The sequence below is a fragment of the Pomacea canaliculata genome, linkage group LG14 (genome assembly GCF_003073045.1).
Source record: "Pomacea canaliculata isolate SZHN2017 linkage group LG14, ASM307304v1, whole genome shotgun sequence".
NCBI classification, from domain to species: domain Eukaryota; kingdom Metazoa; phylum Mollusca; class Gastropoda; order Architaenioglossa; family Ampullariidae; genus Pomacea; species Pomacea canaliculata.
In genome coordinates, this window is record NC_037603.1 from 2,329,013 (window position 1) to 2,353,409 (window position 24,397).

General features: G+C 38.4%; 2 protein-coding genes across 2 annotated transcripts; both read right to left on the reverse strand.

Annotated features, from left to right (window-relative positions):
• Positions 1 to 11,412: 11,412 nt before the first annotated feature.
• Positions 11,413 to 18,937, reverse strand: LOC112555209 (zinc finger protein 99-like). The gene has a single exon (XM_025223501.1). It carries the CDS (start codon positions 18,898 to 18,900, stop codon positions 17,674 to 17,676), a length of 1,227 nt encoding a protein of 408 aa, XP_025079286.1. The 5' UTR covers positions 18,901 to 18,937; the 3' UTR covers positions 11,413 to 17,673.
• Positions 18,938 to 19,034: 97 nt separating this feature from the next.
• On the reverse strand, positions 19,035 to 21,664 carry LOC112555213. The gene is made up of 2 exons (XM_025223509.1): positions 21,076 to 21,664; positions 19,035 to 20,066 (listed from the first exon to the last, which is right to left on the reverse strand). Exon 2 carries the CDS (start codon positions 20,028 to 20,030, stop codon positions 19,062 to 19,064), a length of 969 nt encoding a protein of 322 aa, XP_025079294.1. The 5' UTR covers positions 20,031 to 20,066; positions 21,076 to 21,664; the 3' UTR covers positions 19,035 to 19,061.
• Between the last annotated feature and the right edge of the window lie 2,733 nt (positions 21,665 to 24,397).

The window sequence follows — 24,397 nt, forward strand, 5'->3', positions numbered from 1 at the left end:
GTTTTGATTAAGTCTTTGGCCAGGTCTCTGGAGTCATCCATTCCGTGTGTTTTCTTTCCCCCTTCCCTAGAACATATGTGCAGGTTGTCTCCAAATGCTCTTGAGTGTTGACCAGTGTTATTCCACTGAATCTTCTGTCAGTCCTGAAAGGGCCTCATACTTATTCTTGACTTCACCGTTATAAATTTCCTTGTTTCCTTGTTCTTGATGTTTGGGTATTGAGCTTGTGGTGGTCTGCCTGCTGATCAACGAAGGACTGCAGCTTAATCATGAAGACTAGGAACTGGTGGTCTGAAGCAGCATCTGGCACTCTCACTTCTTTTTTACTTTCGAACAACTGTTTCGGTCAATCTGGTTTTCTGTCTGGTCATCAGGGGAAGTCCACGTTGTCTTGTGTATATTCTTGTGTGGGAACACAGTGCCACCTATGACATGGTCATTGAAAGCGCAGAAGTCTGTGAAGAGCTCCCCGTTTTTGTTGCAGGTGCCGACGCCATGTATTCCCATGATGAGTTCTCTGTTGGTGTTGTCATCTCCCACTTTAGCATGTATTTCTCCCACAGTGATCTTCAGATCTCTTCTTTGTGTGTGGTCAAGCAGAGATTGCAGGGACTTGTAGAAGTCTTCTTTTCCCTCTCCCTCTGCTGCATTTGTTAGGGGATAGCATTGGATGATGGTGATTTTCCTTCCTTTAGCATTGAATCTTGCTGATATGAGCCGTGGTGAGACTAGTTCCGAGGCCATCAGTGGCATTGTTGCCCCTGTTGACATCAGCAGTTCTACTCCCTGGGTATGATCGTGGTCCAGGTCTTCATGGCCAAAGTAAATACTGGTTTCTCCTGATGTTAGTCTGGTCTGGCCACTTTCATTCCATCTGGTTTCTCATAACCCGAGAACCCGATGTTGCATTTTCTCATTTCTTTTGCACTTGAGCTGACTTACCACTTTCGTAGAGGATTCTGATGCTCCAGGTCCCAATCCTAGTTTTTGCCCTTGGTTATCAAAGATGAGTCGCGAGCTGGCTTCCCTAAGGTTTTCACCAGCATGCGTCATAAGTTCTTCTAGAGAGGAATCTTCTCGACAAGGCCCTTGTTGTGGTACTCTTGCGGTTCTGTAATACCTTTTGTTTTTACATGAGTGGGTTGTTTGCCCAAAGCAAAACCCACAACCTGGAGGCCAGGGTGAAACATTTTAGTCTGTTATCTCCCCTGACAGACCTGTTCAGCTTGGTTAGACCTGCTAGTAGGCTACTAGCACAAGGCTCCGCCGACATAGCTCGGTGGATCGACAAGGCGCACAAGCCACCACTACAAGTAAGTTGCACCAACTGGTGGTGGCAAGTGAGCCTAGTGAACCCTTTTATTTGAGACTGTCAGCTTTCTCATTTGAATCTGCTTATTGTTGTTGCTTGACTTCATGCGTAGATTTCTATACAATACACTGATGATGCTTTTCAACAACCAGTTAACCTTGTACTTCAGATTTTTTGATAACTCTGTGCTGTTAACTAACATTTACTCCTGCGTAGGAAATATTAAATAGCAATACATACTTCAACGCTTAAGCTAAGAGTTTCTCTCCACCCCAACCTTACCCCTGAAAAAGTTTTCAAGTTCTAGTATGGCCAATTGTGACTTGTTATGATGAACAATGTAACAGTTAGTGGCTTCCATAAGCTATTTTGTTTTGAATCTTTACAAAAGAAACAGTTTTCTTGTAGTTAATATTGTTCAAGCATCCCTACTATTCTTGCAGAACTTGCAACATTGTGATAAACTACTTAAACAAGACTCACAAACTCAAAAAATGTTGTCCAAGTTTTATTTACATGTTTTGTGGTCACCACTTGTTCTGTCTACATAGGTTCTGTACTTATTAAAGTTGAGCATTTTAAAGCATACACTAACAGAAAATTTACAAAAGACAGCAGTCCATTTAGATAAGTCACACATAAATGGTTTCTGCATACAAAATCTGCATAACGCTAATAAGATGTATATACTTTAAATTGTGCACTTAAAAACTTAAAACATATCCTTGCATGTTAAGTTCAAAATAACTCTTCTTAAACAAATTTTTTATATTTTACTAAACATTAAGCTTAGTCATAATTAAGTTCAGGTTTGAATCATTCTGACACATGCATAACCATTCCATATTTGGTGCATCTCTTTGTGTAGTATCTAGCAAACAAGTTCATTCATTTTTTTAATATTCTTTTTCCAGTTACATATTGAGTTTCCTATTATTTTTAGCATTTTTTTTTTTTTTCTGGGTTTTTTTGTGTGTGTGTGTGGCTTAATGGTATTTTTGAATGATGTTGTTTGTTATGTTTATTAAAGCTGCTATTTCGCGAGAGTGGGATACGCCTCCAGTGAAGTGACACACGACCTTTTCCTCTAGTCCTTCTTTCTCTTTGATTTCGAGCGGAAACAGTAGCATACAACGTAGACTAAACAGACGGCTATCAGCAATGTCAGCAGCACACACGCCAGAAAAAGGCCATACACGTCCCAGCAAGCAAACTGATAGAAAGGAACTGTATGTCTGAGAACGAAGGTGATCGCGCCATATTTCATCACGTGATCGAGCCAGAAGGCCGCTTTCTCCACAGGAACACCGAACTCTATTTTAAACAGTTCCGAGGCTTTTGTGATGGCCTGTTTGTAGCTCTTGTTGGTGGGCCACTTTGAGAATGGTGGAGTGCAGCTCGTCTGTACTGACGGTGTCTAGTGACCAGACGTCCCGCTTAGGCGGACAGTCCGATTTTGACTTCTTGTTCCGCCTGTCATCGGGCGGGACGCCCAATGTCCGCTTTCTGGCTTTCTGCAAGTCCATCAAATGTCCAGTCTTTAAAAATCACTTTTTTCGGCGTTCTTTGACGGTGACGACACCATCATCGTCACGTGTCCCGCTTCGCCCCCGAAACGTCTGGTCACCTTAGCGGTGTTGAGGTCAACAGTCTCTGCGAACCCTTTGACGCGCATGCGCTCAGCGTTGTAGAACTGGTCAGCAAAGAGCGGCGTGGCCACCACAGGCACGGCGGGAACAGAGCCTCGTACTGACGTTCTTCCCGCAATGGCTGACAAACATTCGAGTGTTGGGTGAGCCAACAGGTCATTCTGTGGTATCCATGACGACGTCAGAATCTTCTTTGTATATGGGGACGACACGTTCGAACGGAAACAGACTTAACACGCGATAGTCAGAGACAATAATGGATACGTTGATAGCTACTCTGCCATCAGAAGATCATTTCGACTTCAATGTTGGGACATAATTATGTTTTAACAGGGTCAATTGACTCAGTCAGTGGTTGACTTATGACGGAGAAATATGGTTTGATTTGTAATTAACCAGTCTCAAAGTATACTTAAAAGTGATTTGTGCAGACAATATAAGGTAGATGGTCGCCAGAAACAGGACGTTTAAAACTGTCTACTTTTTCAATGTGCAATTTCTGCAAAGAATTGTAAATGAAGCACAAACAGTTGGTCATAAGTCAGGTGGGAGGTAGTTGTAATCTACATGATTTTTGTATACAGATAAACGTGCGTGAAAATGTTCTGGGTCGTCACTAAGAAAGGATGTTACAAGGGTTTAATAAGAGATTTTACTGTTATTATCTTTGTATTAGTCTATCACATTACTTTTTAAAATAATTAATATGCATATTTTGTTATGTTCTATATGTGTATCTTTATATATGGCATCAAACAAATAAAATATAATAGACTTTACATTGTATTATTGCAGGTTTTTTTATTACAGCACCAGGAACTGAGACCCAGGACGATTAAACAAGAAAATCAAGTGTATCATGGTCCACTCGGGTACCAAATGCATGCACTTCTCTTTACACCCATGATGCTCGTGCTTAGTTAACCGCACTTACGAGACTAACAGTGAACTCCCGAATCGGAGGCTTCAAATTAGTCTGTGAGCTCTTGTCAGAGGGCTTAGTTTTTTCACAGAAGACATTGCTGCCTTTAAGATTTAAAAGTGTTTACAGGCATCTCTTCACGTCCTGGGTTTTTTTATTATTATTATTATTTCACTTTTCACAATATCCACGAGCTATCCATGCATTGGCTACCTTTTCTGCTTTTGACGTTTTTCGGAAACTTGAAAATGCCTTGTAGACAGTATCTTGAGAACGAAACTGCGGTGTTCAACCAGATTTCTTGCGTGGAAGAACTTCTTGCAATAAATTTTATCAAGGTCAGAGATTCATTCTCCTTTCCTAGCAGTACTGATGGTAAATCATATCACAGGTTATATGCTCCAAGACGTAGCTGTAGGGGACCGAATGCAGTAACAATCTGAACAACACTGTCCTGGTGATGCAGGCAGCAGCTCGTAAAGCGCATGCGACAGCCAGCCAGGTCGTGGCCATCATCTGATGAGGAGTCCATGCAGGACTGAGTAGTATTTCTTAGGAAAAAGATGGAACACTGATCCATTTAATGGAAAACTTGCAGAGTCTGAAAGATTAGATTAACCGAGGCGAAGATGTTCAACGGTGAAACGTTAACTCTTAGCACACGACTTTGAGTGAAGGTTCTGCAGCTGCACCTATTCCTGTTTGTTTTTAAATAGATGTAACTATAATGTAATGTCTGATGTATATTCGCATGGATGATTAATAATTTCCTGAAAAGAATAATAAGATGTTTTGTATTGTATTGTAACGCATCATTCCTTTTATGCTGTTAATTAATGAATCCTTGTCATCATTGGTAACGTTTTTTTCTTTCACACGCTTTTATTTAACTCACTATTGGTATTGTTCAATCGAAATATTGTACTCGAGTTTTCATCCCTTCCTATCGTCCTAGGGGTATGAAATTTTCACTATGTACTAATTTTCGGTGGTATTAATCATTTTCAGCAGTCCAAAAAAGAAAGTGTTTTTTTTTTTTTGTTTGTTTGTTTTTTTTCTTAATTTGTAAGCCGACGTAGGGGAGATAAGTAAATGCTGCTCTAAGCACCTTCTCCCCACACAAACACAAATAAATCTTTTTCTCTTGAATTTCTTTAATAAAAGAATATACAAATAGATTTTAAATGACAATGACCAATTAATCTAATTGGCAGCATCCAGTTTTCGGTGTATCATAGTAAAACACATCAGCATACTACATCAGCTTGATCACTTACGGTACAAATCATTTTGAGTGCCCATATAGCATAGCATACCCACCTTGCACAAGTCAAAAGACATACTGATAATCGACACAGTCGATAAAGGCACTTCTCCCTGTGTACAATGGACCCTCCAAACCCTATCTCCCTTCTGTTCAATGCACCCGACCAACCTATGACCTACTTCCGTTACTTGAAAAAGAATATTCTGCTTACGGACTGACATCACGATTTGAAAGTAAAGGATCTCTAACAATTCCTAGCCTCTTGTCGCTGTATCGTAGGGACGACTGTATACCAACTTGTTGCTCAACTGTGAAACTCTCCTCCGAACCTTCAGCGGACTGTTCTTGTAGCCTGGACAAGAGCACGTGGTGCGTTTGCAGAAGTGGCCAATCGTAAAATTACCGCCACTGCCTGAACGAAAGCCGCCTCCAATATCAGGTTAGTAAAACATTCGATGTTGTATTTAGGCTTTGGCTCAACCAGGCGTTTCATTTGCATAAACGCAAGTCTAAGACTAACCTAAATGTAACAAATTAACACACACACAGCCTTCAATAAATTTAAAAAAAAAATTAAAACATTCAGATGACCACAAAATGATCTCCCTTTATAAAGACTGAAACAATTAAAACTTCGATACCAGCATGTTAGAATAATGTATGGTCCTAAAAAGGCAATCGGTAAAAAAATATTACACAGTTTACAACCTAAAAATTGTGCTTTATTCACATGTACTAAATTATTATCCATTTATACAGTTACAAGTATAATTAATGTTTTATGGGATCAGGAAGTTTTCAGATGTATACATTAATTATGTGGGCCATTTAAAATAAAATACTACCTTACAGTATGCACTGCTAATTGGAATATGAATGAAGAAATGTCTCTTGCAGATGATACATTGTTCATGCCAATTCATATGCTGCTATTTAAAAAATCCACCTTCTGTTGTTATAATGAATATTCATTTGGTTCCTTTATGAAATCTTATCTTGTAATGAGAATATAATGTCATGCCTGAACACCACAATAGTAACAATTGTTAAATGGAAGGCAATACAGTGGAACCTCGGTTAACAAACTTAATCTGTTCTGGAAAGCTGTTCGTTAGCCAAAACAATTTTTCCATAAGAAATAAAGGAAATAGGTTTAATTGGGTTCAGCCCCTGTTGACTTGCTAATATTTGAAAGTTACAGGCTATATAGGTATTTGTTTTAATGAGAACAGTTGTAATGCAATATAAATGGAGTTATATAAGCATAAAAACATTAACGAAAGCATTTAAACATCAGAAAACTTGCCGTTTTGACGTAGTGGTTGGAAGCAGGTGTGAGGAGGAGGGTGGAATTACTGCTTTGATTCCCCTCCATGAGCAGGTGACATTATAAATCGGGGGTGACTTCCCTTTCTGTAGCTTTGAGGTGAAAAAGGAAAAACTTGTCCAGTGTCTGTTCCTTCTGCCTTTTGTAAAACTCTTCGGTAATATGACATCACATATATCCGATAGACGCATGCCACCTTCATACTTTGAAATCGTTTCCTTTTCAATTCATTTGTTGGCCCTCTTCCTTGTCATTACCTCCCTACTATTAATTGCTCTTAATCTTCTTTGGAGCCATTATTGAGGATTATCTTATTAAAATAAAGCACAAAAATCACTAAATAAGAAGGATGTGCATAGATAAGGAACGACTGATAACTTTGTCTCGAGCACGAATGATTACATGCTGGTCAGTCACGTGTGGTTCACGTGGCTGTTCGTTATCTTTTTGTTAGCTATCCGAGACAAACTTTTAACGAATTTTGTTCGCTATCCGAGGCATTCGCTATCCAAGGTTCCACTGTATTTCTATTAAGTCATGTAAAATAATAATAGAGTATTAATAAGGTTTTCAGCATCCAACTGTTTTGAAAAAAATGACTGCGTGGTATTTTGACTTTCACATATGCAACAGAATGTTTTAAAAATTTTATCAGAAAAAAATCAAAAGAGGGCAAAAGACGTGAGATATAATTAATATATTGTAATATTGCAGGTTTTTGTTAAAGCTGCAGGGACTGAGTCTCAGGAGATGAACGAACAGAGGACTTGTGGGCAGTTTCACTCAGATAGTACTTTAACGATTTAAAGAAGAAAAATTGAATGTAATCTTAGAAGAGGAAGCTATGTCTGCCATAACCAATCAAGTCCAGGTCTCATGTATACACAGCATAAAGACTGAACCAAGGTCTGAAGCTGATCTACAAGAAGACCTGAATAATGATGTAATGCTTGAGACAGAAAGGACATTTTGTTCTTATACAAATATGACATATTGCTCACCAATTAGCTGTGTGCATCTTAAAAACACTTCTGGTCCAGATTTCATAAAACTTGAGCCTGCTACGCATATTCATCAATTAAACTTTAAACATGAGGATGTGTAAAACTGGAGCTTAACTCTCAGGATGCTATTTATTGTATTAAAGCTGAGGAAGTTCCTGGTGAAGAACTTCAGCACATAAACCTGAGCATGCTGCACACATTGAGCATTCAGATTCTGACACAACTTACATAAAACTGAGATTGCTACGCATATTCATCAATCAAACTGGAAACATGAGGATGGTGTAAACTGGAGCTTAACTCTGAGGATACCATTTATTGCATTAAAAGTGAGCAACTTCCTGGTGAAGAACTTTTTGCATAAAACCTGAGAATGCTGCTTACATTCAGCAGTCAGATTGCAGTCATGAGAGTTGTGTGAAAGTGGAGTACCACTGTCAAGATATCACCTGTTTAATTAAGACTGAGCAGGATCCTGTGCAATGTGCAAAGACAGAAGAGCAGCTTGTATATAAGCAAGAAGAACAAGATCATCATCACATAGTGAAGACTGAGACAGGGTGGCCTGGCCAGCATGCAATGTGGAAGAATAACATTGATGAGAATTGTCAAGAAATGAATGCTGCTAGATGCATAACTCCTAAGGTGACAGATATATTCACAGAAAGTCAACAGCATCAGATTCATCCAACTGTTACTGAAGTCACCATTGATTCAGAAACAGAAATCCATAGTGATGCTAAATCATATCAGTGCCAAGTGTGCTTATCTTCTTTCAGGTTTCCAACCCTACTCAAGAAACATATGGTGATCCACTGTGATTTTAAAGCTGACCAGCATACTGCATGTACAGCTGTGTTAGAAAGACTAGATACTTTAAAACACAACCAGGCAACCAACAGTGATAAGATATCTCATCCATCCACTTCTTTTAAAACTCCATCCGAAAAAAAGCACATGGTGACCCAAAATGTTGCGAAAACTTACCAGTGTACTGTCTGTCATATAGCTTTCAAAAGATTAGATCAACTAAAACAGCACAAAGTGACCCACAGTAATGCTAGACTCACCCAGTGCAGTGTATGTAATAGTGCTTTTAAGTGGCCAAGGGATTTAAAAACCACATGTGACCCACAGTAATTGAATCCACGCAGATGCAATTGTTTGTAAGACTGCATTTAGGTCCTTACTGCATTTAAAGACCACATGTTGACTCACAGTAATTTAGACCTCACCAGTGCAGTATGTGTAATAAGGCTTTTAAGCTCCCAAAATATTTAAGATGCACATGTTGAAGCACAGTAATTTAGACCTCACCAGTGCAGTATGTGTAATAAGTGCTTTTAAGACTTCAACTTGATTTAAAAAGGCACATGTTGACCCATACTGGGAGACCTCACCAGTGCAGTATATGTAATAAGCTTTTAAGTGCTCAAGTGGTTTAGAAAAGCACATGTTGAAGCACAGAAATGTACACCTCACCAGTGCGGTATGATGTAATAGTGCTTTTAAGTTTCCTGTCATTTAAAAAGACACATGTTGACCCACTGTGATGAGAAACCTCACCAGTGTAGTGTATGTAAAAGATCATTTAAGCTGTTAAGTAGTTTGAAAAAGCACATGTTGACCCACAGTGACGAGAGACCTCACCAGTGCAGTATATGTAATAGTGCTTTTAATTCTTCAAGTAATTTGAAAAACACACCAGTGCAGTATATAATAGTGCTTTTAAGACTTCAATTGTTTTAGAAAAGCACATGTTGACCCACACTGATGAGAGACCTCACCAGTGCGAGTATATGTAATAGTGCTTTTAAGTGCTCAAGTCATTGAAAACACACATGTTGACCACACTGATGAGAGACCTCACCAGTGCAGTATATGTAATAGTGCTTTTAAGGCTTCAATTGTTTTAGAAAGGACCACACACCAGTGCTTTTAAGACTAAAGTAATTTGAAAACACACATGTTAATGCTAGACCTCACCAGTGCAGTATATGTAATAGTGCTTTTAAGCTTCCATGTCATTTAAAAAGACACATGTTGACCCACAGTGATGAGAGACCTCACCTGTGCAGTATATGTAATAGTGCTTTTAAGACTTCAAGTCATTTGAAAACACACATGTTGACCCACACTGATGAGAGACCTCACCAGTGCAGTATATGTAATAGTGCTTTTAAAACTTCAATGGCTTTAGAAAAGCACATGTTGACCCACAGAAATGCTAGACCTCACCAGTGCAGTATATGTAATAGTGCTTTTAAGTTTCCATGTCATTTAGAAATACACATGTTGAACCACACTGATGAGAGACCTCACCAGTGAAGGCTGTAATAGTGCTTTTAAGCTGTTAATTGGTTTAGAAAAGCACATGTTGACCCACAGAAATGTTAGACCTTACCAGTGCAGTGTATGTAAGAAAACGTATAGGGGGTCATCTAATTTACAAAGGCACATGCTTACCCACAGTGATGTGACCTCACCAGTGCCATCTGTGTAGAGCTAGTTCCAAGAAGAGGGCAATATTAAACACATCATGATAATTAACAGGGATGTGAAATCTTATTCATGCAGTATATGTGAACAACAACATGGTATGCTATCAATGAGAGACCTTATTTGTAATGTCAAGCTTTTTTTTTCTGTGTTTTTTTTTTTACGTTCCCTGCCAATTTAAAACAGTCCAGTGTTATATAAGGTTTTCTGTTAATGACACATACTGACATCAACATATACTCCCTCTCTAACAGACAAATATCTCGTCTTTTCAAAGAACATGTACTGAAATTGATGAGAATCTTAGTGTTCAGTGTGTAAAGCTGTGCTTAAACTGCCAACCCCTAAAGCATGCACATGATAATTCAACATGCACCAGACTTAGCACCCTTTCGGCAGATTTTCTCCTTGCATTGAATGTATTGTGTAAAGATCTTGTGTCCTTTCAAAAGCCATGAAAATCCACGATACACTGCACTGTACTTTCGTTAGTTTGTAACATGCTACGTTATCTCTGAAAATTGCAAATGATTTATCAGTGAGTTTACTTGCTTGAATTATTGTCTTAATTGATTTTTGTTGATGATAATAACAAAAAGGATAACGGAATAAACTGAATATCCACTCTGAATTCTACTTGTTTAATTGAGACTGAGAAAGATTCTGTGCATGATACTAAGACAGAAGAGTAGCTTGTGGTTAAGCATGAAGAACAAGGTCATAGTCACACTGTAAACTGTAAAGGCCGAGAAAGCGAATGTATGTCAACCTAATTTTAAATCATCACCCCAAACACACACACAAATGAAGCTTTTTCTCTGTGCTTACAATGTTAAATAGAAAAAAATCTACAAATAGAACTTTCGAATGACACGCAAATAATCCCTATGGGTAGTGTTCCTAGGAGAGCAACTTGTGATTTAGCAAGTATAGTAGAACTAGATCATAGTATTTAGTGAAGATATATATATATGCACACAAATGTAGATGATATAGTTATTAACCTAATTCTAAGCACCTTAGACACACAAATAAATCTTTTTCGTTTGAATTTTTTACAAAAATATACAAATAAATTGTAAATGATGATGACCAGTTAATCTAATTGGCAGTTTTGTGAAGAAAAAAACAAATGGTACATCATAGTAAAACACATCAGCATGCTACATCACACACCACTGTCATTTCATCTAAGGTTGAACAGCTTGATCGCTTATGGTATAAATGGTTTCGAATGTCCGTATCAAGCATAGCATATGTTTGCTTAATACTCACTTAATTATAAGACTATTGAAGTTAGTGAGACACATCAATATATCCTTTTCCCATTTTCATCTTTTGGAAAACAAAACATCAAGAAAAACAGAGCACACAACTATGAAAATGTCCAAATAATCGCATATATCTTCTTGAGGAGAGTGGTACTGTATATTGTACAAATTGCCTCAACAAACAGACCGATTAGATTAGTAAGAAAGGCCGAGATTTAAAAACAAAAAATGTCATTAAAAGGCTGCATTCTTGTTAGTGCAGCTCTTAAGCGTGCAAACTACACTCAGGCATTTATCCTTACATTTGCCAGTTCAACATACACACAAGTAAGAAAAGACAGTCAATACAATTACTCCTCTGTCACCACCATACAAATAACAAAAATATGTTAACAACCCCGCTACCCCTTCTACAACTTTCGAAACGCATTTAAAATAAAAACAGTTAAAAACCCGAGAATCCACACAGTCACTCGTTCAGCACGTGCGGCTCGACCTGACCACAACAACGTGTTCGTCACAATCCCGGTATGTATATGTTGTGTCTAATCGTTTTGTGTACTTTCTGTCAAGTTACGAGGGTCAAAGTGTATCGAAGACATGAAGGTGAGACAGCCCCTGCATTGGATAGCTGCGTGCTGCTTTGTACTGCTGCCTCTGTGTGTCGGGGGCAAGAGAGTTGTCGTCAGCCACCAGTACAGCAAATTAACATCCTTTCCGTTCATTATTTTGACTGAGCCAGTTTCCATTTTTATATCCATTTTTACACTCCTTTAATTTTTATTTTCTTGCCCAAACGTGTTTCCAACGTAAGGTAATTTGTAATTACAATATTAAATTGGTAAGGATGACTCGATCGCAGAATATGAATGTGTGCAGACACAGGATCAGGAAGATTCACTTAATGAAATACCTGACACTGAAAAAGAAAAAGAATGTAAGCAATCATTTGACTTGGTTCCTCTTCATGATGATTCTGCAGATGAATTTAAAAACCCTGTACTATCTGAAAAGTTGACAACACTGAAAATGAGGTTCCACAACTTTGTAGCTTCTGTGGAGAAACAGTTAAATGAATATGTAAATGAATATTCTTTCAGCGGTACAGCATGACACACACATTTGTCAGTAATCAGCTATTACTATCCTCCTCCACACACATACACACTCTTTCTCTCTCACTCAAACTGAAAAACAATAACACATCAGGGCCCAAAGGGTTGATTTTGAGCTTTTCAAACATTCTTTATGATCATTACTTCTTTTCTATTAGTTTACTTTAATCATCTTTATAAAAATGGTTTGTTTGCTGAAGCTACCATCCAACCTTTTACATAAAAAGGGTGATGTTATTTGCAAATTTATTTTTCTTAAAAAAGTGTTATATAGGGACCTTACCTGAGCCTTCAGATTGAGAAAACTATAGAGTATAGAGGTATTTCTCTCCTTAACATCTGGAGCAATATTTACATTTCTTAACTTAACAAAAGAATAAATGAATGAATTGAGCAACACAGTACTCTGGGTGAAGAAAAAGCAGGCTTTAGGAGGGATCATAGCACAATATACCATATACTTTAGTGGCAATTTTTAAGAAGCAGCTAGTTCATCACAAAAAGCTATATGTAGCCTTCACTGACTTCCAGAGAGCTTTTGATTCAGCAGTTACTATTTTGCATACATCGCGACAAAAGACTAACCTACTTAATCTATCAGTTTATCTATAAACAATAAAATTTTAAACGGTTGAACTTTACCATTAAAAAAAAAAAATTAGAATCTGCACAAGGATAGCTCATCAACGAGTCGGCCATGTGGATTCTCAGCTAGCTAGTACTTATGCGCCGCCTAAGAACAGAAAGTAATTCTACTGCTTGCATTTGTAAATGTGAAATGCTGTTGGTAGAAAGTGGACACACAAAAGTTTGCTGATGCTCAACCTGGTGAGGTTAGGGACCTAAATTAACAATCACTTGTTTCTGACAAAACCGTAAACATTTCTTAAGACTGTGATGAAATTCTTGAAGTAGGTTAGGGTAAATAATGTGCGGTGACCAGATGGGATACGTGTGCGTCACTGATGTGCTACTTATTTGGGTGCACTGCTGCACCTCTTTCAGCTTTCCTTAATCAATAGTCAGCTCTCTGGAAACTAACATTCTAACACTTTCTAAAGAGAGCTAATACCTATCAACTTCAAGAGTTTCTGCCAGTAGCACTAGTCTCCCTTGGAATAAAAAAACTAGGAAAAAACATTGTTTAAAATTATATCCTAATAGATCGTAGACAGCAAACAGGACGCATAGTAGTTTATATGGCATTGATGAAAACCTTAACATCTAATTTTAATCTTTAACATCAACTTCTGTTTTTGTGGATAGAAGATTTCACTTTTGTACAGCATTATAACAAACAGACAAAGCTTCATTTGTGTTTGTTTGAGGTAAGGATTCAAAAATTAGATGGCGGTAATGACTGTCAGCTGCAACTATACATATATATATATCACTCTCAGAATTCACCGAGTGACTATGATAGTGTTCTTTCTAAATCAAATTGCATGAGTGCGCGCATACACAAACTTAATTTAGGAAATTATGGTACTTCCATGACCCTGAAAGGGCACTTGTAAAAGAACACATGCATGATCCTCAGCTACTTTCAAGTAAAGTCAGTACAGCAAATGAAGTTTTACATTTTGAGTCGGGACTTACTCTCAAATAAATCTGGGACTCTAATGGTAACACAATGTCCGCTGGCGAGGTGATGTTGTGGCTGTGCTCCTCAAGGAATAAACTTTCTAAAGGAATTTTTTGAAAGTTACGGAAAGCAAGAAGATGCTATGAGAAACAGTGTTGATTTTGGAGTACTTATTCAAATTAAATCATCTTTTAAAGGTAACTTTAAGAACATTGCTCAGGTGAGTGTTCTCGGTAAGGTCTCATATCACCGTGAGTCACCATGCTCTGTCTTAAACGATTTGAGAACTTAAATGAAGCTTCACAAAAAATTCCTAAGGTTTCACATCACTGTGGATTCCTTTTGCTGAATCAATGGTGACTTCAGTAACATTTGGATGAATCTGATGCTGTTGACTTTCTATAATTATATCTGTCACCTCAGGAGTTAAACATCTAGCAGCACTCATTTCTTGACAATTCTCATCAATGTCATTCTTCCACATTGCATCAATACATGGTTCATATCCTTCACCCTAATGCAAGTGTGATGTCTTTGTCATCACAGATTTGGGTACAGTTATTGGAGGTAGCTGTAACTCTAGTAGTAGTGAAGCCTACACTTTATAGCAGGGGTGGGCAAAGTACATCTTTGGACCATCTGCCACAGTCAGAAATGCATTTGGTTTTTTACTTTTTTAAATTCAGCCTACGTTAATTTGATTGAAATTTATCAAGCACAACAGCGTTAGAAACTGGCAATCCCTAACATTCTAACACAAAGCACATGTCTGATGGAGTCGTAAAACATAAGCACAGAACATGCTGTTAAACAGTCAGAAACTATGTACCTTCTTTACATAGATAATTGTTTTTAGTTAATAGAGCAATCTTGACTATTTTTTGTCAGGCATTCATTGAAAGTCTTGCATCTTCTTTGTAGACTCCTTTTTAGGTTTATTTGATTGTTCAAGATTGAAAAGTTTAAACAGTACTGCACATTTTTTTTTTTTTTTAGGTAATTGGTATCAAGCACAGTATTATCAGAGAAGCATTCCGCATTTTGTTGATAGAGAATTTCTTTTATTGAGTTTTAAGCAAACATATGTTATGTCTGATATGGGAACTCGAAACCATTTGTAACATAAGCGATGATCCTAGATAAATAAAGCTGTTCAACCTTAGATGAAATGACAGTGGTGCATGTTTTGTGTTTTACTATGATACACCATTTCTTTTTCCTGTACAAACTTGGCAACACTGCTAATAAGATTAATTAGTCATCATCATTTAAAATTTATTTGTATACTTTCTTTTGTAAACAAGATAAGATAAGATGAAACTTTATTTGTCCCAGAAGGCAATTCTGGTGCAGCTTGAAAGAAAAAAAAAAAAAAAAATTCATACACAATTGCATGCACAAAACTATTCATAACCCATTCAAAAGTTGCACGGCTGAAACAACAAAAGAGAGCCGCAGTCTGTCCAGCATGCAGGCACACAAAATCGCGGCCCGACGGGAGCCGTCATCCCAAGGGATGGCAGACACCTACAGAAGAGCCCGCCTACTGTTCAAGAGTATAAGATTTATTTTTGTGTGTGTGAGAGAGAGATGCTTAGAATTAGGTTAATGACTATATCAGTTGCTCTTCTAGGAACACTACTAGTAAGGGATTATTTGTGTGTCAGTCAAAAGTTCTATTTGTCGACTATTTTCTACACTTCATTCTAAATGAAGGGAAAAAGCTTCATTTCTGTGTGTTCGTTTCGAGTGATGATTTAAAATTAGGTTGACATTCATTCGGTTTCTCAGTCTATACCGTATGACAATGATCTTGCTCTTTATGTTTAACCACAAGCTACTCTTCTGTCTTAGTATCATGCACAGAATTTTGCTCAGTCTTCATTGAACAAGGAGTAGAATTGAGTTGTCACCTGCACTCTACAGTGCATTTCAGACGAGGATGATAAATCAAAACACCGACAACAATTAAAATTTTGAAAATAATATAATTTGAAATTAAAAGAAAACACAAAACAAATCCAAATTTTCCAACCCACAGTCCGAACACTTCCACTGTCACAAAACATCTAATGTTCCTTCCCACTCTTCAATTCCCCACAAAGTCTCCACTTGAAACAGCACAAAATCCACACTTAAAGTAGCACAAAGTGTCCTCTGAAGTTTCAAATGGCGAACCCCAGGCGGATACAAAGAAGAAGAGTAACAACAAAAGAGAAAAACACAAAAATCTGGAAAAAAACCCAAAACCATTCTTTAGACAAATGGCGAGTTCAACCATATTCATAAAATATACACAAATATATCACATTCATCAGAAATTTCCTCATTCTTCTACATTAAACACAGGCTCATCGAGAATCAACAGAAATACACTCACCGAAAAATCAACAAAGATACACATTCACCTCAACAGGTTCAATGTTACATAAAGTATTAAAGATACAAATCTGTCAGGATTTGTACAGTCCAGTCAGGACTACACCACCAAGTCCCTTCAAGACTTGTTTACAATAGAAACTGACAACACAGAGGAGACTGTCCCTTCTCCTGCTCCCATCAAGGAAAAAACCCAGTCGCACCACAAACATCCAAAACACCACCACACTCTTTTCTTTGTTCGAACAAAAGCCTATCAACACCAACTTAATCAAAACAAAGACCGGCCATCCCTGTATGGTTGACACTGACAGCAGCAGTAATAGGTGTCTTTCAACCTCCCCCTTCCAATGACTTTTCCCTATCCCTTCCTAGCTTAAAAAAAAAAAAAAAAATTTAAAAAATATATAGGGTAGCGGGTTTGTGACAAGAGTTGATATTCAGTTTATTCCATTATCCTTTTTTGTTATCATCATCAACAAGAATCGATTAAAATCACAATTCAAACAAACAAACATACTGATAATTCATTTGCAATCATCAGAGATAGCGTAGCATGTTACAAACTAACTAAAGTACAGCGTATCTTGGATTTTCATGGCTTTTGAAAGTACAAGACATCTTTCATAATGCATGCAAAGCAGGGAGAAAATCTCCCAAAAAGGTGCTGAATCTGGTGCATGTTTTAGGGGTTGGGAGCTAAACCCCAGCTGTACACACAGAACACAAAGATTCTCATAAATGTCAGTACATGTTCATTGAAAAGACAAGCTATTTCTCTGGTAGAGAAATCACCTTTCTCCTAGATCATGGATTAATACAAAGAAAAAAAATGAAGGTAATGACAAAATGTGCAAAGAAAGGACCAACATTGGGGAAAAAAGTGATTTAACATGGTCTTTCAAATTATTTGATCCTCTTAACGGAAGGCAGCCAAACACCACCTCTACACACTTCATGCATGAGGAAGTACGGGTTAATGCCAGTGTCATTAACAGAAAACCTTACTTAACACTGGATTGTTTTAAATAAGCATGTAACCTCAAAAAAAAAAACCCCAACCTTTTAATACATTACTCATAAGGTCTCTCATCCATAGCATACCATGTGGTTGTTTAAATACACTGCAATAATGAGATTTCACATCCCTTTAATCATCATGTTGTGTTTAATAGTGCCCTCTGCTTGGAACTAACTCTGCACAGATAGCACTGGTGAGGTCACATCACTGTGGGTAAGCATGTGCATTTGTAAATCAGATGACCCCCTACAAGTTTTTTTACATATGCTGCACTGGTAAGGTTTCATATCATTGTGACTCAACATGTGCATTTTTAAATCAATTAGCGACTTAAATGAGCTTTAACATTACTATGGGTCAACATGTGGCTTTTTAAATTTCTTGAATATGCAAATGATCTTTCACACATCGTGCACGGGTAAGCTTTCTTTGGAATCTCACGGTGGGTTAACATGTGCCTTTTTAAAGTAAGTGAACACATAAATGAACTTTCACATAAGCTGCACTGGTGAGCTCTCTTCTCACGGTGGGTTAACATGTGCCTATTTAACTCACCTGAACACTTAAATAATGTTTTACATAAGATGCACTGGTGACGTCTCTCATCACTGCGGGTCAACTGGTGCGATCTTAAAGATTCTGGGCACTTAACTGTGGCTTTAGACATACTGCACTCGTGAGGTCCTGTATCTCTGTGAATCAACACGTGCTGGTTTAAATGCCCTAAGGATTTGAATGCAGCCTTACAAACATCGCATCGGTGTTGTTTTAAACTACTGTGGCTCACCATGTGCATTTGTAAATCAAGTAGCGAATTAAATGAACTTTTACATAAACGGCATGTAAGATTTGTTTCACTGTGGAACACCATGTGCCGTTTTAATTCACCTGGTTGCTTAAAAGCCTTATTACAAATACTGCACTGGTGAGGTGTAACTTTACTGTGGGTCAACATGTGCTTTTTTAAATCTTCTGAACACATAAATGAACTTTTACATATCGTGCACTTGGGAGCTCTCTTCTGAATCTCACGGTGGGTTAACATGTGCTTTTTTAAAGTAAGTGAAAACATAAATGAACTTTCACATAAGCTGCACTGGTAAGCTTTCGTCTCACGGTGGGTTAACATGTGCCTATTTAACTCACTTGAACACTTAAATAATGTTTTACATAAGATGCACTGGTGATGTCTCTCATCACTGTGGGTCAACTGGTGCGATCTTAAAGATTCTGGGCACTTAAATGTGGCTTTAGACATACTGCACTCGCGAGGTCCCGTATCACTGTGAATCAACATGTGCTGGTTTAAATGCTCAAAGGAATTGAATTCAGCCTTACAAACATCGCATCGGTGTTGTTTTAAACTACTGTGGTTCACCATGTGCATTTGTAAATCAAGTAGCGAATTAAATGAACTTTTACATAAACCGCATGTAAGATTTGTTTCACTGTGGGACACCATGTGCCATTTTAAACCACTTGGATACTTAAAAGTCTTATTACAAATACTGCACTGGTGAGCTCTTTCCTCACTGTGGGTTAACAACATGTGCGATCTTAAAGAGTCAACGTGCTTAAATGTAGCTTTACATCTCCTGCACTGGTGAGGTCTCTTGTTACTGTGAGTTAACACGTGCCTTTTTAAATCACATGAACGCTTAAATGAACTTTTACATAAGCTGCACTGGTGAAGTCTCTCATCACTGTGGGTCAACATGTGAGATTGTAAAGATTCTTGGTCCTTAAATATAGCTTTACACATAATGCACTCGTTAGGTCTTGTATCACATCGTGGGATTTTAAATTAGTGTGGGTCACCATATGCTGCTTTAGGTCCTGAAAACTAAAAGAGGATAAACACACTTGGCACTGATATGGTTTAGCATCACTGTGGAGTACTGTGACTTCAGTAACAGTTGGATGAGTCTGATGATGTTGACTTTCTGTAAATATATCGATCACCTCAGGAGTTATGCATCTGGTAGCATTCATTTCTTGACAATTCTCATCAATGTCATTCTTCCACATTGCATGCTGACCAGGCCACCCTGTCTCAGTCTTCAGTATGTAACGATGATCTTGTTCTTCTGGCTTAAATACAAGCTGCTCTTCTGTCTTAGCACATTGCACAGGATCCTGCTCAGTCTTAATTAAAGAGGTGACATCTTGACAATGGTACTCCACTTTCACAGCACTCTCATGACCACAGTCTGAATGCTCAATGTGTGCAGCAAGCTCAGGTTTTATGTGCTGAAGTTCTTCACCAGGAAGTTGCTCACTTTTAATACAATAAATTGCATCCTCAGAGTTAAGCTCCAGTTTTACACCATCCTCATGTTTCCAGTTTGTTTGATGAATATGCGTAGCAATCTCAGGTTTTATGTAAGTTGTATCAGAAACGTTTTTAAGCTGCAAACAGCTAATTGGTGAGCAATATGTCACCTCTGTATCAGAACACACTGTGTTTTCTGTCTTAAGCATTACGCCATTATTTGGGTCTTCTTGGAAATCACCTACAGACGTTGGTTCAATCTTTATGTTATGTGTACATGAGACCTGGACTTGATTATTTATGGCAGACATAGTTTTCTCATCTTCGACGATTACATTCGATTTTTCTTCTTTAATTGTGAAAGTACTGTCCGACTGTAACTGCTCACAAGTCCTCAGTTCGTTCATCTCCTGTGACTTAGTCCCTGGTGCTGTAACTAAAACCTGCAATATTACAATGTAAAAATATATTAATTACATCTAACAGCTTTTTTCCTTTGCTTGATTTTATTCTTCTTCTGGTAAAACTTCTTAAGTATACAGTTGCATATGTGAAAGTCAAAATACCACAAAGCATTTAAAAAAAAGAAAACCAGTTGGATACTGAAAAACCTTATTTATACTCTATGATTACTTTTCATGACCTATTAGGAAATATTGATTTCCAATGAACAAAGTTTGATTATTTTGGTGTTCAGGCATGACATTTATATTCACATTACAAGATAAGATTTCACGAAGGAACCAACTGCATATTCCTTAAACCAACAAAAAGTGGATATTGCTATTGCAGTATGTGAATTGACATGAGCCTGTCAGCTGAAAATGACATTTCTTCATTCATGTTTCAATTAGCAGTGCATACTGAATTGTAGCATTTTATAGTAGATGCCCACATGATGAGAGTGGGGGGGGGGGATTGGTGTTTTACGCCGTGTCAGCAGCTAAGGCTATATTACGGCAAGCAGCCAGCCCTGTAAACAGATGCCACGTGCAGAGAAGGATCAGCGTGCACGAGACGAGAAATGAACTCAGGGCAGCCAACCTTCACTGTATTGGTGACAGGCGCAAACAGCGCTAACCGTTGCGCCACCGGACCGCTCGCCCACATGATGAATGCATACATTTGAAAACTTTCTGATATCATAGAAACATTGATAAATCCAAATTTTTAAAAGTATATATTGACAATAATTTAGTACAATTTATATATTTTTACTGATTACTTTTTTTATGACAGTACATTATTATAACATACTGCTACTGACGTTTCAGTCTTTATAAAGTGAGATCATTTTTATGGTCTGCTGCATGCTAACATTTTAAAAATTTATTAAAGGGTGTGTGTGTGAATTTGTTACATTTAGGTTAGGCCTTGGATTTGCGTTTAGTCAGAACGAAATTGCCTGGTTAAAGTGGCTTACTTCAAGGCCTAAATAAATGTTTTACTAACCTGATAATGGAGGCGGCTTTCGTTCAGGCAGTGGCGGTAATTTCACGATTGACCACTTCTGCGAACGCACCACGTGCTCTTGTCCAGGCTACACGGACAGTCCGCTGAAGGTTCGGAGGAGAGTTTCACAGCTGAGCAACAAGTTGGTATACAGTCGTCCCTACGATACAGCGAAGCAAGAGGCTAAGAATTGTTAGAGACCATTTGATTTCAAATCATTATGTCAGTCTTTTGGCGGAACAGTCTTTTCAAGTAACGGAAATACGTCATAGGTCGGTCGGGTGCATTGAACAGAAGGGAGAGAGGGTTGGGAAGGGTCCATTGCACACGGAGTCGCGCTTTTGTGGTTTGGGCATAGAGTTGAGTGCTGCTAATGTGCAAGTTAATTAATCCACAAGGGCTATTCCAGATAGTGCTCATACTAACAATATATAGATACATACATATACGTGTTGAAATAATTTCTCTCTCCCACAACACAGTATATTTATATAAAATATCCTAACGAGACTAGGGTACAGAAAGGTGTGGAGTACCTTGTCCAGAGGCTGTGAAGTGGGGCCCGGAACTTGGTCAGCGGTATTTTTCCATCTTCTATTAAAGAAAGGTTGCTTAAACATTTCTCATTCTGTAATTTTTTTTTCTATGGTGAGGGGTACTTCAAGTTTTATCTTTTAGAGGTAGAAATTCTTCTGTTTGTACGAAGAGAATGGTATCGTCCGGGCGAGGGATGGTAGGAGTACACGCGGTACTGACTACGAGCGTCCAGTCGTCTCCAAATACTTCTCGGACCATAGGCAGGGAGGGTAGAGATGACAGACACAGCCGACTAGCCTGGCAATAAAACGTCTTCCTTATTCGAGTTGTTGTAGGGTCTGAGAAAACGCAAGGGAACGAACCAGCATTGGCATTTAATTTTTGGAAGTGGTACACATTCGCATATCACATGAAAACACCATCTCTGTCCGATCACGACTTTGAAATAGTGATCCGTTATCGTATGAAAAAGAAGTCAGCTTTCGTTAACGTGGCTTGTCTTTTAACGAAATATTTGCTTTTTGTGCAAAGTTTCTTTTATGACCCTTCAAAACTATTATTTGATATGGTGCCCAATTGTTTAACACTAGAGATCAAAACCAAGCACGAAGAAAAATAACTCAAAGGTAGGTAACCAGCGACAAATGACCCCGGCTCCGTTCTTGTAATCTAAAACGAGTTGCATCCCTTTGACTGACCGCTATTCGTGCTCGTCTGCTCTGTACTCGCTAAACGACCACGACACTGAAGATAGTGCTCCGGGGATACAGGGGAGAATACGACATCGAGTAAATCTGAGAAATAATTTGCTAGCTAACGAGAAAAAGTGGACAGCCACCCGATAGTAGAGCGACTTGGCCACTGCTTTCATCCCCTGCCCGCGACGACCGAATGAAGATGATGCTCCGTATACATTCTCTCTGTCTTTCGCATACACGTATAAACGGAGAATAGTAACATAGAAACCTAAATTCATTCTGAGAATGCTGATTTCAATATTTTAACAAATCTTTCGATGAGTATATAAGTGCAATATTTTTCTTATAATACGAATACAAATAAATACAACGTTTTCGTTTGTGTGATCGATTTTAACGGACTAAGACAAAAGCGCTGTGGCTGGACTGTTCTAAGTCGAATGACATTTTGATTTGTTCAATCGATTTCTAGAACTTTCTGTGGAGAGACCAGATGCATCAGACGACCTTCTTGGTGACAGCTTGAAGCCAGTTTATGATCTCTATGCACACGAAATTTGTGTGTAACTTACATCGCGCTGGACAGATAATCCTTTATTTCATTTTGTGGAGGGAGGGAAGAATCGATTATGATTTTCAGAGGAATAGAGGAAGTGTTTCTAAATTCTCTCTCTCCCTCTCCCTCTCCCTCTCTCTCTCTCTCTCTCTCTCATACATACACGCGGAAAGTCCAAGAAAGCCTCAAAAAGTGAGTTTCATGGAGCTCTTAGGGATAATTAATAATTCTGGAATATTTCCTAAAAACGAAAGAACTGTTGGCAGTAGAAAGAGCGAGAGACTTAAGAAATTCAAAGAATTCACGATTAAGCTGTCACATCTGAATTTTTAATTTTTCTTAAGTCAATAAAGTGGCCTGAACTGACACAGTGACCTTTGGCTTCTCACACTCGGTTACTTTAAGGTTTACAAGAAAGTAGGTGGTGGTGATAGTCATCGTCGTCGTCGTTGTCGTGTGGGGCTTTATTCACTCAGAATTTAACACATTATCTTCGATGTTAGCCCCGTTGTTTAAAAAGAAAATGTGCTCCTGGTAGGTGTATAGACGTGGAATAAGCTGAGCATTTCACCGAAATTAGAAAGTTGTGAGTACAAGGAACTAGTCTTGGATGGCATGTTAGCTTAGATCACTCAAAGTTGTGAATTTTGAGATCCTCTCCATCCCACACACATCTTCCTTTCAGCATTCTCTCTCTCTCTCTCTCAAAAGTGTCGAGTGACAGACTCAAATGGTTTAGGGGAGGCTTTACTTCGTCCAGTTCATTCAACTCTTTCTCTCTTGATGAATCCTTTTGAATTGATGTTATCTTCCCATTGAATGAGTACCTATGCACGTGATGTTAGCAAATATAATTTTATTGGTCATAAATATTGTACATTTTATTGCTAATTACTGAAAACATTTTTTTAAAATAGATGTCTGAACTGATGCTCAACATTACTGTTGCCAAATATTATTAACGTGCTTCAAGTTCCACTATTGTTCTAACAATTGTGAGTCATCGAAAGTCGTCTGGTCACGTGTCTCATCTCATTCATTCTGTCTATCATGTGCTTCTGTCAGTCTCTCTTTTCTGTCCTATCTCCTGCCTCTTTTTTGCTGTTTGTGACATCCTTCTTTTCAGTTTGATGCGCAGCACATCTCTTTCTGTTCTAAAGGGCTGCCACCGAACTGCAGTGAGCTCCCCTTCTTCAGGGGCAATCAGGCCCGTGTCATGGCCCCAGCTTTGCTTCTGTCTTCTCCGACCTTCTCTAATTTCATCGCTTTTTGTGTCTGACCGCCTCCTCAAAGGCCGTCCTTGCCTCGGCTTTTGTCCGTCCTGCCTGGATGACTGGTCTCGGATGAAAAGCGCTTCATTACCAAGAGTCTGAGAATTATAATAATCGAGACGGAACTCCGACAAGAGGAAAAGCAGCGGTCTTTTGTAGCAGGTCTTGTCCAGAGAGTCGCCATAATGACACCAGCTTCGGAATGCCCGTACCCCCCTCTTTCTCCGCCATTGTCTCCCTTTCTTCTGCCCGCCATTGAA